Source organism: Physeter macrocephalus, chromosome 7 (genome assembly GCF_002837175.3).
Source record: "Physeter macrocephalus isolate SW-GA chromosome 7, ASM283717v5, whole genome shotgun sequence".
NCBI lineage: Eukaryota > Metazoa > Chordata > Mammalia > Artiodactyla > Physeteridae > Physeter > Physeter macrocephalus.
This window is the reverse complement of record NC_041220.1, coordinates 145,229,132-145,242,544: the sequence shown is the minus strand read 5'-3', so window position 1 is coordinate 145,242,544 and position 13,413 is coordinate 145,229,132. Positions and strand designations below refer to the sequence as shown.

At 62.3% G+C, this 13,413-nt stretch overlaps 1 protein-coding gene across 3 annotated transcripts in view; it reads left to right on the top strand.

Moving 5' to 3' along the window:
* The window catches only part of MAEA (macrophage erythroblast attacher, E3 ubiquitin ligase), a 39,791-nt gene extending 27,082 nt beyond the window's left edge, over nucleotides 1–12,709 (top strand). The window contains exons 4-10 of one of the 3 annotated variants that reach the window (XM_024119431.3): nucleotides 3,322–3,444; nucleotides 4,192–4,305; nucleotides 6,840–6,916; nucleotides 7,856–7,964; nucleotides 10,939–11,072; nucleotides 11,399–11,594; nucleotides 11,833–12,709. In XM_024119431.3, coding sequence (XP_023975199.1) covers nucleotides 3,322–3,444; nucleotides 4,192–4,305; nucleotides 6,840–6,916; nucleotides 7,856–7,964; nucleotides 10,939–11,072; nucleotides 11,399–11,594; nucleotides 11,833–11,928 — 849 coding nt within the window. In that variant the 3' untranslated portion in view covers nucleotides 11,929–12,709. The remainder of the gene's footprint in view (nucleotides 1–3,321; nucleotides 3,445–4,191; nucleotides 4,306–6,839; nucleotides 6,917–7,855; nucleotides 7,965–10,938; nucleotides 11,073–11,398; nucleotides 11,595–11,832) is intronic. The other 2 variants (XM_024119432.3, XM_024119433.3) reach the window with 2 other exon arrangements.
* The last annotated feature ends 704 nt before the right edge of the window (nucleotides 12,710–13,413 follow it).

Here is a 13,413-nt window from a genome sequence, read left to right as displayed (position 1 = left end):
CAGCCTTCACTGGGGGGGGGGGGGGCGGGCGGCAAGGAACAGTCGCTCGGGCTGCTCAGACCAGAGTGCGTGGCCACCCGACCCTGTCCGCGTCCTGTGTTGACCAGAGCCTCTGGCGGCAGAATCCGTGTGGATGGCAGTGTCTCCCTCGTCTCCACATGGGGTCCGGTCTCAGCCCGCTCCTCTGCCACACGCTCGGGACCCACTGGTTCCGCCCCTCCTCTCTTAAGTTCTCAGTCTGAGCACTGCTGGCCGCCTGGGGCCCACCTGCCCCCCCCCCCCCGCCAGTCCCATCCCCTGGCATGGCTTAAATGTCACCTGTGTGTGCGTGGCTCCCACCCTGGGTCGAGGGGCTCAGCCCTAGTGGCTTGAAACCCCAGCATGAGGCCCTGCCCCCTGTCCCAGCAGGGGGCCTTGGGTCCCTGACAGCATCGTGCTGTCATCCCCGCACCGGCATCCGCAGGTCCTCGCTGTGTGCCCTGGCCCCACTTCCTGTTGTGTCCATGTCCCTGTCTAGTTCCAGCCCGAGGCCTTTCCTTCGACGTGGCTGACACACTCGTGCAGCGGGGCTGGGGACGGGGGGCTCCTCACTCTTGCACCCCAGCCCCGGGCAGCTCCCTGGAGCTGCATGTGCCGCGTGCCCAGGCTCCTGCTGTGGACGGCAGGGCCACCAGTCAGCTCGGTGCCCAGTGGTCCCTGGTGCCTGCTCTCCTCACCCCTCCCTCCCCTGCCCAGCACGGCCAGCTTCTGACCGACGGGCTCTCCTAGCCTCACATTCCTGGCACAGCCTGTCCATCTGCAGTGGGCGTCAGGCTTCACTCCCGCACCCCCCCACCCACCGCACCTGCGAGGGCGTGGCCACGGACACCTGCCGTGGCTGGTGAGGCACGAGCTCCCCACGCCTCCTGGCCCCCAAACGTGCACCTTGTAGAGGGGAGAAGCACGAAGCCAGACGAGATTTGGTGAAGGTGACGTGTCTGCAGAAGTGCCAAGAGGGACGGGAGGGCGGTGGGGGAGGGGCTGGCGGTCCTCCGAAGAAGGTCGCAGCCCCAGAAGGTTGGCATGCACCTCGTCGAGGAGACAGTCCTGGAAGGGGGTTTCCACAGGAGCCCCCAGCTTCACAAAGAGCGCAGAAATCGAAGTCTCTTTCAGAAGCAGGTGCAGGAGGACAGCCTCTTGGCCTTGGAGTTGGGCGGGGCCTCCAGGGAAGAGGCTGCAGCTGGGGCTCCTTCATGTTAAGAACTTCTTTTCATCAAAAGACACCACGAAGAGGGGGAGTGCGGGCTACGCAGAAGGCCAAGAAGGGAGGAACGCCCGGTGGAGTCGGCTGTGGTCCCTGCGTTAGCAGCTTCCATGCTCGCGCCTCCCGGAGGCGGACTGTGGTTGGCGCTCGCTCTGGCCCACCTCCCGCCGGCTGGTTTAACATCTTCACTGTGGCTCCCATAACTGAGGGTCCGAGGACGTCAGAGGACCGTCAGCAGGAAAGGAAAGACCTGGAAAGACCCGGGATGCCGCGTGATGCAGGCAGGAGAGGCCACCTCTTGGAATTTAGAGCAGAACTGGAAAAGATGGAAAATGGAAGAGAAGAAAGACTAGAAGGTCGTCTGGGGGCCTGGCCTTTGCCCCGTGGGAAGGGTTCAGGAGAAAGCAGCCAGTGGAGAAATGGCCAAGGCCGCGACATGAGAAAGCAGCCCGCCTCTGCAGTGAGGGCGGTGAGCAGAGAACTGGATTAGTGAGTCCCGGGTGCGGCAGCCACGGGGCACCTCGTCGTCAGAGCTCCCCTCGGGAGGGCAACGCCAGGTAGCAGCCGGGCGGAGCAGTGGCCGTGGCGCTCGGCCCGCCACACTCCCAGCCCTGCCTGGCTGGGTCCTGCTCCGTAATCGGCAGTCAGGATGGGGAGGTTGGGGGCGCTTCCTGCGGGCCCAGCCGCCGTCCCTACTGAAGACGTGGGTAGAGCCACCCTTGCGTGGCCACCCTGACCTGCCCGCTGTCTGGAGCGGCTGTGCAGGAGCTGGAAAGCTGACAGGGCATCTCCAGTGTGCCCCCCCACCCCAACAGGAGCACACCCCGGGCCCTCTGGTCAGCTGCTTTTCTGCCCTTGACCCATTTGGTTCCGCAGGAGATGCTTCAGGAGCTAGCTGGTCCGTGGGCGCCGCCTTGTTGCCAAGTAACTGTACTCGATTATTTCTTCTTGTTAATTTTGCTGTAAGTGCCTGGTTTTCACTGCAGCATCATTAGTTATATGCATTCAGTGACTTTCTCTTGAAATAGAATAGGTGTCTCTTACTTAAAAGCTTGCACCTTAACGCTGCATCCACCAGTAGGACTCTGTGTCCTTTTGCAGCACAGCTCCCGCAGGGAGCTTGATGTGGCCCTGGTGCCTGGGTACGGAAGTTCGGTGGCGAGCTCCTGGCTTGCTTTGCCGTGGCAGACCTTGGTCGAGAGAGTGTGGGCGGGAAAGCTCTCTTGTCCTGTGCTCTGCAGTGCCCAGCAGCCCATGAGGCCTGAGTGGGGACTCTGGGGACATGGGGTTCCAGGGATGTTTGTGTTGGGTGTTCCACCTGGTAACTGAGAAAACGATCTTCACTAACGTTTTCTGCTCGAGTCTGTTCCAGATGGAAGAGAAATTTACCTTTTGAAATTTTCGTTTTCTTCTAATGACCCCCCTCCTTTTGTGAGGTCTGAGCATTCATCACCCTGCCGTGTGCGACCAGGGAGGTCCTTCTCGCTGGCTGTAACCCAGCCTCTTGCTGGGGGCCTTGCACTTCCTGGCACCACACGGAGCCCCCTTGACTGCAGCAGGTGTGCACTTGAGTTGGTGGGTTCGTTACCGCGGGTCCCTGGCCCTGCTGGGATCCTCCAGCCCAGCAGATGCAGCTGCACTTGGCCTGCCCTCCCAGATTGCCAGGCCTCAGGGACGGAGAGAGGGGAGCAGACAACGGAGGGCAGAGTTGCAGCCCCTAGCCACCCTGCTGCCCCTTCTCAGAACTCTAAACTTTAAATCAGGCTGCAGAGCAAAACACAGAAAATGAGAGTATGAACTGCTGGGGTCTCCGTGGCTGCCCTGAGAGGTGACGGGGGGCAGACCTCTGCCCTTCAGGGCCCCAGGTTCTGGCAGGGCCTGGGCTCTCAGGGGGCCTGGGAGCCAGCGTCTAACTGGGGCGCAGGCCTGCCTGCTGTGCAGACCCGGCCCGCGGAGGGGCTGCCCCGGCAGGGGGCGGGGGTGCTCCTATGAGACTGCTGGGCACCGGGTGCTGTGTCGGGCCGGCCTTGGGCAGGTCCGGGGTCCCGTACTCTGAGGCAGTGCTTCCTTCCCTGCAGGACTTAGTGAACATCGAGATGTTCCTGACGGCCAAAGAGGTGGAGGAGTCCCTGGAGAGGCGCGAAACGGCCACCTGCCTGGCCTGGTGCCACGACAACAAGTCCCGGCTGCGCAAGATGAAGGTGTGCGGGGCTGCGCCTGGGCGGGGCTCCTGTGGGGTGGGGCTGCACCTGGGCGGGGCTCCTGGAGGGGCGGGGCAGCACCTGACAGGGCTCTTGGAGGGGGCAGGGCGCGCCTGGACAGAGGTTGCAGGGTGCGGAGGCAGCTTCGCCACCTGCAGTAGAGCCAAAGCGCTTTCACCTGTTGGTTCAGAGTTCTGGGGTTCTGATTCATAGTGGAGGGTTATTGGGTTTGGTGTGGGTTTTGGGGTTTTATTGGGGGTGGCGTTTGGATTTTAGGTAAAATCCCTGAAAAGTGCACCACCCCCTCTGCATTATGGTTTGGACAGAAGTTCTGAGCATGAGGTTCTGAAGGCACGAGGTGTTGACCGGGCTTGCGCTGCGTGTGGCCGCTGCGGGGGGTTGGCGCCGGGTCGGCCCCCACACTCGTGGGGAAGCCGGTGGGAGCGGGTACCCGCCTGCCAGGGTGCAGAGTTCCAGACTGGGATATTCTCCAGTACAGCCTTTATTGAGACCCACAAGCAGCTTAAAAAATAGGCACCTAAACATAAATTGCAGGATTTAAACATACTCACTGAAAGGTGTCATTGCCTTAGGGCTTGCAGAAATGCTTGATTGTATTAACCTTTCCTGCCTCTGTCAGAAAAACTTTGTCTTCTGTGTTCTAAACTGAGTGCCTCTAACCCCGCCCCGTTGAGCTTGTCGTGTGCACATAGTCACCAGCCAAGGGTGACACTCTCTGCCACTCAGGGCCGCCAAAGCGAGCACGACGCCAGGACGGGACGGAAAAGTAGAGTGGCCAGTGGCTCCCCTAAAGAGAGTGAGGATCTTGGTATGGAAACCATGAAAGGAAAGCCAGAATTGGTATGTAACCCGCGCCCGCTCGCCTGCTCCGCCCCCACGGCTGTGCGCTCGCTGGGAACCAGGGCCGAAGGAAAACAGGCCTCTGGTCGCGACAGGCGGTTTCTGCAAGCCCTGCTCCCTCCCAGAGAACACTGCTGCTTGGCCAGGGCACACCACGTGGGCCGGGTCAAAGCGGGGGCCTTGCAGCTACCAGGGGGTGGGCTGGCAGGGACCGAATCCACGGATGGCACATTCCTGTGACCTCGCCATGTAACTTGAAGGAGCATAAGTAGTCGTCCAGAAGTGCATTTGGAGGACAACCTGACGACACCAGAACGTGCTCAGTACAAAATAGCGTCTGAACACAAGTCAGTACGCAGTCACTGTACAGTTCGTACATGTGTGGGCACACATGAGCTCCTGCACTTGATCACACTCGCAGGCCGGGGAGGGGAGGGAGCTGGGGCGGGGGGTCATGGGTGTCCGTGCCAGATGCCAGGGATCCCTCAGATCAGTGATGAGATTCTAGACGAGAAAAGAAACTCTGAGACCCACGTTTTCCGCAGTTGAGAAATACTTCCAAGGCTAGGCGCAGCAAAGAAAGTCTCCGGAGTTGACCTGGGTCTCTGGACACGTCAGGCTAACGGAGGCAGCAGCGTGTGTGCTGCGTGTCTGCAAACTCGGAAGGGGTCATAAAGGGGAGAACGCCACGCCTTTCTCAGACAGCACGGGGCGTGTTCAGCCGGCAGCACATGACGTCACCCAGATGGTAGCCGTCCACGTGGAGTGCGAACGCCTGCGTGTGTCCTTCCCTCTCAGCAGACTGTTTGAAGGTTAACCTGGAGAGCAAAGAGCCACCGTAAATAACGAAACACATTTCCACGTGTCAGTTGTGTAAAGCTGTGGCCCAGCGTTTACCCGTGGCGCTCCTCGGCGGCACATCCACCAGCGGCCCCAAGCAGCAGCAGTCACCGGGCCCCGGAGGCAGGCGGGGCCTCTCCCCGCTGCGCCCCTCCTCGGCCCCGCTGGTCTGGCCTCTGAAGGGGCGTGTCCTCTTCACTGGTGTGTGCGGCACCTGCCAGGCGGCCTGCGCCCTGCCCCACCCGGTCGGGGGTCAGGACAGACTGCTGCCCAGGGCTTAGTCCCCCGTGCAGAGGGCAGGGAGGGGGGCTCGGGCTGGGAGACTGCCTTCCCTGAGCACCTGTGGGGTGGATGTGTGGGCACCAGGTAAGTGGCTCTCTGCATCTCTGCCGTGCCTCGGACGCCCTGCGCAGCGCGGTCCGGCGGTCAAGTCAGCCCGGCCTCACCCCGTGTCCCTGGGGGGGCGGGGGGCTGGGGGCTTTGTGGAGGGTGTCCTCCCAGGGTCCGGCCCAGGCACTTCCCCAGAATGCAGTGTGCACGCCGGGGCTTGGGTGGGGAGTCGCGGGGTTGGCAAACTTGAGTTGAAGCGTCAGGCGTAGAGCACCGTTCACGCCATCTTGCGACCTGGGTGCTGTGGTAGTGACAGTGAGGTTTGCGTCCTGTTCTGTTAATTCCACGTGTTCTGTCTCTGGTGGAAACCATGTTCAAGATGTGATCATCTAAATTACTTCTTTTGTAAAATAATCCAGGTTTTTCACCTTAGGTCACGAAAGTTCATTTTGCCTGCTTGCCCTCTACCCCCAACCGCAGGGCTTTTAGCCCCAATTGGATTGATATCGCTAAGATTTCAAAGTTAGCTTGGGCTTCCATACAAGCGACCCCCCTGGTTGGGGCCCTGTTAGCCGCCCGCAGAGTCTCCCGTGGAGCTTTGGGACTGACGCCTCCCAGGTGACGCCTTTGGGAGACGGCCTCCTCCTGGCACAGCAGCCCCAGCCCCAGACCCCCCCGCACCCTCGGCAAATCCTGGGGCTCCCGCCTCTTCCAGGAACCAGCCCCTGACCAGCTCTCACTACCTCCGCCTCCTTCACCTGGTCCTGGCCGAGAGCCCCAGGCCCCGCCCCCCCGGGCCTCTGAACTGGCCCGGCCCTCTGTCTGGAGCATCCTCCCGGGGTTCGGGGTTCGCACGGCCCCACCCTGAGGTCCTCGCCCAGCGCTCCCTCCCACCCACCGGGTGCCCCGCCTCAACGCGGCCGCTGCAGAGCCGCCTGGCGGTGGAAGGCGCCCCGTGTGGCTGAGGGCTGCCGGCCGGCGAGGCTGGAGGTAGACGAGGGCGCGCGCTCGCTGACGTACGGGAACCGGCCCCTGTGTCTGTGCGGTTACCCGCCGCCCTCTGCGCTGCCGACGGCCCACGCTGCTTCTCGCCCCCGGCGCCGCCTGCCAGCCCTCCCTGCCCTCCCCGGCCTGGCCCGAGGGACGCACTCGGGGGCACACTTGGCCGAGGCTGCGCTGGGAGGGGCCGGGCCCCAGCCCGTCAGAGCCCAGAAAGCCACGGCTGCGGATTGAGATCGCGGTTTCAGTGGCAGCCCTGCCTCCCTGGCGACTCGGAGCGGCTGTCGCTATGCGCGTGGCCTCAAGCTGGCACGTGGCTCCGGTGACCCCGTCTGAGCTGCGCATTGTCTTGTCTTCACCCTCAGAGCTGCCTGGAGTTCAGCCTCAGGATCCAGGAGTTCATTGAGCTCATCCGGCAGAACAAGAGGCTCGACGCTGTGAGGTAGGCCTTCCTCCTGACTCTCGGGGCGGGCGTTTCGGGTCCCCTCCCGGTCTGGGTTGGGGGCAGGCAGGGCGGGTGTCTGGCAGGTCTTCTCTGGCTGGCTGGGCCCTGCCCAGGGACGCACGGCCGCTTCTCTCCCATTGCTGAGCGGGGGTGAGGCCGCGGGTGCCCCCGACGGCCAGGCCTCCACCACACACTTCCCGTCGTGGTCCCTGGAGCAAATGGCCGTCGCAGGTCAGGCTGTGGGCAGCGGGGAGCACAGTGTCCCCAGGGCAGCAGAGCCCTGGGCAGCTAGCTGTGTCGCTCCTCCCGCTGCTGCAGCTGCAGCCTCGCGCCCTGAGCTCCGTCTCCTGGCGGCATGGGGCGCCGGGCTGGGGGGCTCCCAGCCCAGGGTGTGGTGGTTAGACGGCGGGCGGGGCCGGTTTTGCTCTCCACGGGGAGCCTCAGGGAAGGAGGCTGGAGTGCAGGCGTGGCGGCAGGGGTCCCCGCCCCCTCCTGCTGTTTCCACCGGCACAGCCAGGGTTCAGTGCCCGGGGTCTGATCGGTGGACGCGAGTGAGGCTGTTCTGGGGGTCACTGCAGAGCCGGGAGGCTGGACCCTCTCTGGGGCCCCAGGGGCTGTGCGGGAGGAGGGGCGGGTCGGATCCGGGTGCCATGGATGTCGTTGGGCCCAGTCCGTGGCACCCAGGGTCACCTGGAAGGGCTCGGGCAGGTACCGTTTGCATTCAGGCACTGCCTCTGGGTGTTCTCTCGGTGGGATTCTGTACTTGGTGCCTCGCAGCCCGGCCCCGTCCCCTTGAGGAGGGGGTGCCTGAGTACCGAGGCTTTCTGCGTGTCTGGGTGGGGGCGGGGCCCAGGATCCCGCAGCTGCTGTGGAGCCGAGCTCAGCTTCCCGGCGCTGGGAGCGCAGACTTCAACAGGCCGCGCTGTCCTTTTCCAGACACGCGAGAAAGCACTTCAGTCAGGCCGAAGGGAGCCAGCTGGACGAGGTCCGCCAGGTCATGGGCATGCTGGCGTTCCCGCCGGACACGCACATCTCCCCCTACAAGGTAGGGTGCGCCTGGGGGCCCTGGGCGCTCGTAAGGTGTGGTCTGTAGTCACTGCCACAGTCGAGCGTGGCCCACGCACGACTTGTTCCTTTCCCGTCTTGGGCCTGGTTCGTGGGACCCAGGGTCACTTTTCCCGTCTTGTTCCCATCATGCTGGTAAAAAAAAACTTAAATCAGAAAACCTCCCGAAGCGCACCAGTTGCAAAGCGCAGCTCCAAGTGCCTGACCGCTCCGCTTCCCTCTGCGGGGGCGCCTCTCTCTCTGGAGTGCCTGGTCAGGGCTGGACAGGCCGGGGCCTCTGCACGGCTCTGCCCGTGTCTTTCCCGACCTCGCTTGTTCCTGATCTGCTTTCTCTTCCCTGCGCCAGGATCACTGGGCACATCTGCCCTCGGTCCCTCCCCCTTCGGCGGCTCTCCTTGACCTTGAGGGTCCATGTGGGGTCTGGGCAGGGCCATACCCCCCACAGCTGTGGTCCTTTTGAAACCTGGGGGCCGCCCTAATGAGCTTTGAACCTTCTCTTGGAAAAACACCGCAAGTCCCGTCCCGTAAAACCTAAGAAGTCTGACAGCCCCCCTTCATTCCTTCCCTTCTCCTTCCCCTGAGCTTCAAACTGGCTGTTTTCCCTGGGGTGGCCCACTGAGTCCTGGGTGCCGCTCACCACTGGTCTCCTCTCCTCGACAGCCTTTCTCCGTGTTTACAGCGTGCACAGGCTTTTCCACATCCTGAAACCGTGCTTCCTTCTGATGAACGATTCTGTCTTTAAGTCATTCCTCTCTTCTTGGTTTTCGTTATAAACACTCAAGAGAAGCCAAGCTACACCTTCAGCACTTTGCTCAGAGACAGCTCACCGCCCACAGCTCCCCCGTCCACGAGCACGGTTGGGCCAGGCTCGGCACACCTCGTAACAAGGAGCCCTCCCTCCAGTTCCTAGTAACGTGGTCCTCGTTCCATCTGAGGCCTCATCACAGTGGCCTTGACAGTCCACAGCTCCTGGGCTTCTCTGCGGAGCCTGGGGTGCTCCCTGCCGCTCCCCCTCCTCCTCCTGGGCCCACCTTTTAATGCTCCCTTCTGTCTGGCATCACCTCCAAGCTTCTAGCTGCGGCCCATTGCCCAGTTCCAAAGCCACACCCCCGTGTTGAGGTATTTGTTACCTAAAGCATCCACTTCCGGTAGCCGGTTTCTGTCTTAGTCCCTTCTGGCGTCTGCAACAACATACCACAGATGAGGGCTTGCGAACAGCAGAATGTATTGCTAACGGTTCTGGAGGCTAGAAGTCCAAGATCAGGTGCCAGCGGGGTCTGGTGAGGCCCTCATCCGAGTTGCAGACTTCTGCTGTGTCCTCCCATGGCGGAAGGGTTGGGAGCCCTCTGGAAGCTCTCCTTAGACGGGCACTAATCCCATTCATGAGGCTCCACCCTCGTGACCCCATTCCCCCCCAGAGGGCCTCCCTGACCATTGCCTTGGGCCTCAGCATTTCAGCCTGTGCAGGGAGAGGGTAAAACCCCTTTTTTGTGTGGTGGACCAGCCCTGTGCTCCGGGCCTTGAAGCTGGTCTCTGTCCAAGGCCCTGAGTGTTTGCCCCGCAGCCCCGCGTGCCCCGCAGAGTCCTGTGGGGCCCCTGGCAGACCGGGCCCCTGCCGCCCAGAGTGTGTGGTGCAGGCCTTCGGGAGGTGGCTGGAAGCTTCTCTCCCTGACTGAACTCACACCTTCTGCAGTGTTTGGGAATATAAGTCAGCAGGTCACAGAGATCTGCAGGTCTAAACTCGGGTTTTAACTCACAGCGTTTGCTCTTCCTGCTCTGGAGATTTGTTAGAAGTGCAAGAAAGGCCGGCCTGCCCTTGGGGGCGAGATGTCCAGCTCAGGAGGGCATGGAGCGCGTCCCCTCCCCGATGCGGCCTTGCAGGAGCTGTAAAGAGCCAGGCGAGCGCTGCCATCGTGGCTTTGCGGACAGGAGGGGCCGAGCCTCAGAATGGGCTCCGGGCCAGGGCGGGAGCCGCAGTTGCCAGGGCGGGTGGCCCCTCCCCGGGGCAGCGCTGTCCACCTGCGCCGCCGACACAGCCCCCACCTACGAAGGTCGGTCAGACGGACTGAGCAGCACAAAAGAGAGGCCCAAGGTGACGCAGGAGAGCCTCGGCTCAGAGCGAGCGGGGACCCAGGGTGCAGGAAACTCGGAAGCCGAGCTGGGACACTGGAGCGTCCTGGAAGCCGGAGCGGGGGGCCAGGTACTCCTGAAACGTGCTGGAGCGGCCTGCTTAAGGGAGCGAAACCCGCGTCCCTCATGGTGGGAAGTCACAGGCGTGTCCCGACGGGTCACGGCAGGAACGGGACGAAGTGCTTTGTTTCGAGAGGCGGCTGTAGCAGAGGCCGCGCGGGGCCTCGGAGCCGGCACTGGGCAGTGCCGGCCCCTGGGTGTGGACCTCATTCTCCGTGGACTTGGATAAAAGAAATGTTAAAAGCATTTCTTAAACGTTGGAGTGTGATGTGTACCGTACGCCAGGACTCTTGAGGAGCTCACACAGAACCTCTGACTGTGCTTTTGTGTGTGTGTCTCCCCCTCCCTCCCTGCGCTCTCTTCTTGAGTCTAAACCTGGGTGGTTTTAGGCATGGACATGATTTACTCTTCTCTTCCAATAAGTGGTTTCCTGGAATAAGGCTTCTCCTTTCAGACCTTAATGCTCTTAGCAAGAGGCTCTGGAGCTCGCTCCGTGCTGAGCTGTCCTTCCAGCCCCAAGTCCTTGACTCGTCTCGAGGCCACAGGACACATGCTCCAGAGCATCCGAGTCCCCTCCCAACAGGTCGGTGTCCCGGAAAGCGAGTCAGCAGTGGGCTCGCCGCGGGCCGGAAGTCACGGCTGCCCTCCAGCCGCCCGCCTGCGGGTTAGTGGGGTGACTCTTCCGCCTGTCACCTTTCATCTGCAGGGAAGAAGATTCGCGTTTGTTTGCTGTTGTCACCCCAACTCTGCCCCGCTTCTTCCAGGACCTGCTGGACCCGGCCCGGTGGCGGATGCTGATCCAGCAGTTCCGGTACGACAACTACCGGCTGCACCAGCTGGGGAACAACTCCGTGTTCACCCTCACCCTGCAGGCCGGCCTCTCGGCCATAAAGACACCGTATCCTTCGCGCTGGGAGTGGCTCCCCGTGTGCCCCTCTTAGTGTGGGGCTGGGGTCCAAGACCCCGCTCCTTAGCACCCTCGTCCTCCACCCTGAAACGGGCGCTGCATCCCCCGACTTCAGACCCGTGCCCGAGTTGGGCTGCAGCCCCACGGTGTTGAGACTGGGGGGAGGGGGTGGCCAGTGGAAACCTGCCCTGAGCCGGGCCGCCTCCGGGTCCTGCCCAAACTCCAGGGATCGACCCATTCGGAACAGCCTCCCCCGTGGTGCCCGGGGGACCCCCTAGAACCTCGGCCGGCCCCCGCCCTCCTTAACCCACGCGCAGGCAGTGCTACAAGGAGGACGGCAGCTCGCGGAGCCCCGACTGCCCAGTGTGCAGCCGCTCCCTGAACAAGCTGGCGCAGCCCCTGCCCATGGCGCACTGCGCCAACTCGCGCCTGGTCTGCAAGATCTCGGGGGACGTCATGAACGAGAACAACCCGCCCATGATGCTGCCCAACGGCTACGTCTACGGCTACAACGTGAGGGCGGGGCCTGGGGGGGGCGGGGGGGCGCTGTAGGAAGGGCGGGCGGGGTCAGAGGGTGGGGCGGGGCTAGCAGGTCTGGGCACTGAAGGCTTCGTGGCAGGGGTACCTGCGGGAAGTAACTTGCGAAATGCATTGACTTGTTTCCCGAGACTTGGTTCTGTGGGTTTCTCTCCTAGAAACGTTGACTTAAGCCATATTGGCCCGTCTTAATGCGCTTGGTCTTCCTTTTCAGTCCCTGCTCTCTATCCGGCAGGATGATAAAGTCGTCTGCCCGAGAACCAAAGAGGTCTTCCACTTCTCCCAGGCCGAGAAGGTGTACATCATGTAGGCGGGTCGCCGCGCCCGGGCGGCTGCGGGCCCCTGCCTGCCTGCCTTTCTGTTTCTTGCGACCAAAGATCAGTGAGCAACGACAAACACTCTTGGGAAGAGAAGAAGGAAGAGTTAACAAGCTCGTACTTGATTTGGTAACAAGTCAGCTCTTCGACGCTTCTGAAGCGCTTTCACCTTTCAGAGAAACTTCTTTAAAGACTGGCCACGCGGAGGGAGGCTGGAACCTTTCACCATAGGGTCTGATCCCTTCCCCGTGTTCTCACAGCTCCCTCCCTTTTGCTAATGAGGATCCCCAGGGGACAGGCTGGTCCTCGGCCGTGGCCCGGGAGCGCTGGTGGCCATGCCAGACTGACCTGCGGCGACTTGGTGCCACGAGGAACCCTGTCACTTCTCTGTAGAGCTGCTGCCAAAACGCCAGCACCGCGGGTGGGGCCGGCCTCCAGGACCGCCGCCTGCCTGCAGCCGCGCCCACGGGGCTGTGTTAGGGTGTGTGTAGGCTCAGCGTCAGGTCACTCGTGCCGCCTTATCTCCTGCCTGAGAATGTATCCGTGGAAATCCACTGGACCGGGGTCTGCAGAGGCCTTGCCGACGGCGCCGTAACTTTAGCTCTAAACACTATTCATTACAGAAGCCAATAGTTCAGCTGAAGTAACCACTGATGACTTTTCAAATCAAGCGAACCATTGTAGTTTACGCGAAAGCGTGTTGTAGAGGTTTGTAGTCAACGCTTATTTTTGCATGTTGATGTTGATTAGCTAATAAAATGTAAACGTAAGACACGGGAATGAAAGGGTTTCTACTTCTTGTTCCGCGTGCACATCCCACCCCACCGGTGGCGTGTGCCACCTGGCCGCTGGTCCAGGGTGGGGCCTGGGTTGGCGGAGAGCTGCTCCCACGTGAGCTCCGTCCCATAGTCCTGCCCCGGGGCCCCTTCAGCCTCGCCGCTGCTCCCCGAGCAGCGCCTGGTAACTGGGGGTTCCTCTGGGGTCATTTGAGGCACCCGAAGCAGAGCGTGTCTCCTGCTGAGAAGGTGCCTGGCTGGGAGGAGGGGCCGCTGCTCAGATCTCTCCGCTGAACTTCGGCAGGGATGGCGCGGCAAGGGGGCTCAGGGTTAGGATGCGGGCGACCACATGAGCCTCTCTGCCTAGCAGGTCGTGCCTCGGTGGAGGGGCCTCCCCCAGGCCACTGCTTCGGCCCCCTGCAGTCCAGGAGCTGCCCAGTTCCCTTTGGCAAATTCCTCTTCTTAATTCACACAGCTCTGTCACCGTGGCCAAATGGGGCTCAGAAGCAGCCGGAGGCCACTCCGGCTTGGTCGGGGCAGGGCCACCCGCTCCACCAGGTCCCCAGCGCCTGGCCCCAGGCGTGCTCTGTGCTGCGAATCTCTGTCCCCGTCGTTCCTGCGGACATTTCCCGCTAGGACCGGCGCTGGGTTCCGTGGCTCTTGCTAGCCGCTCCCTCACGCCTGTTCTCTGCCACGTCGGCC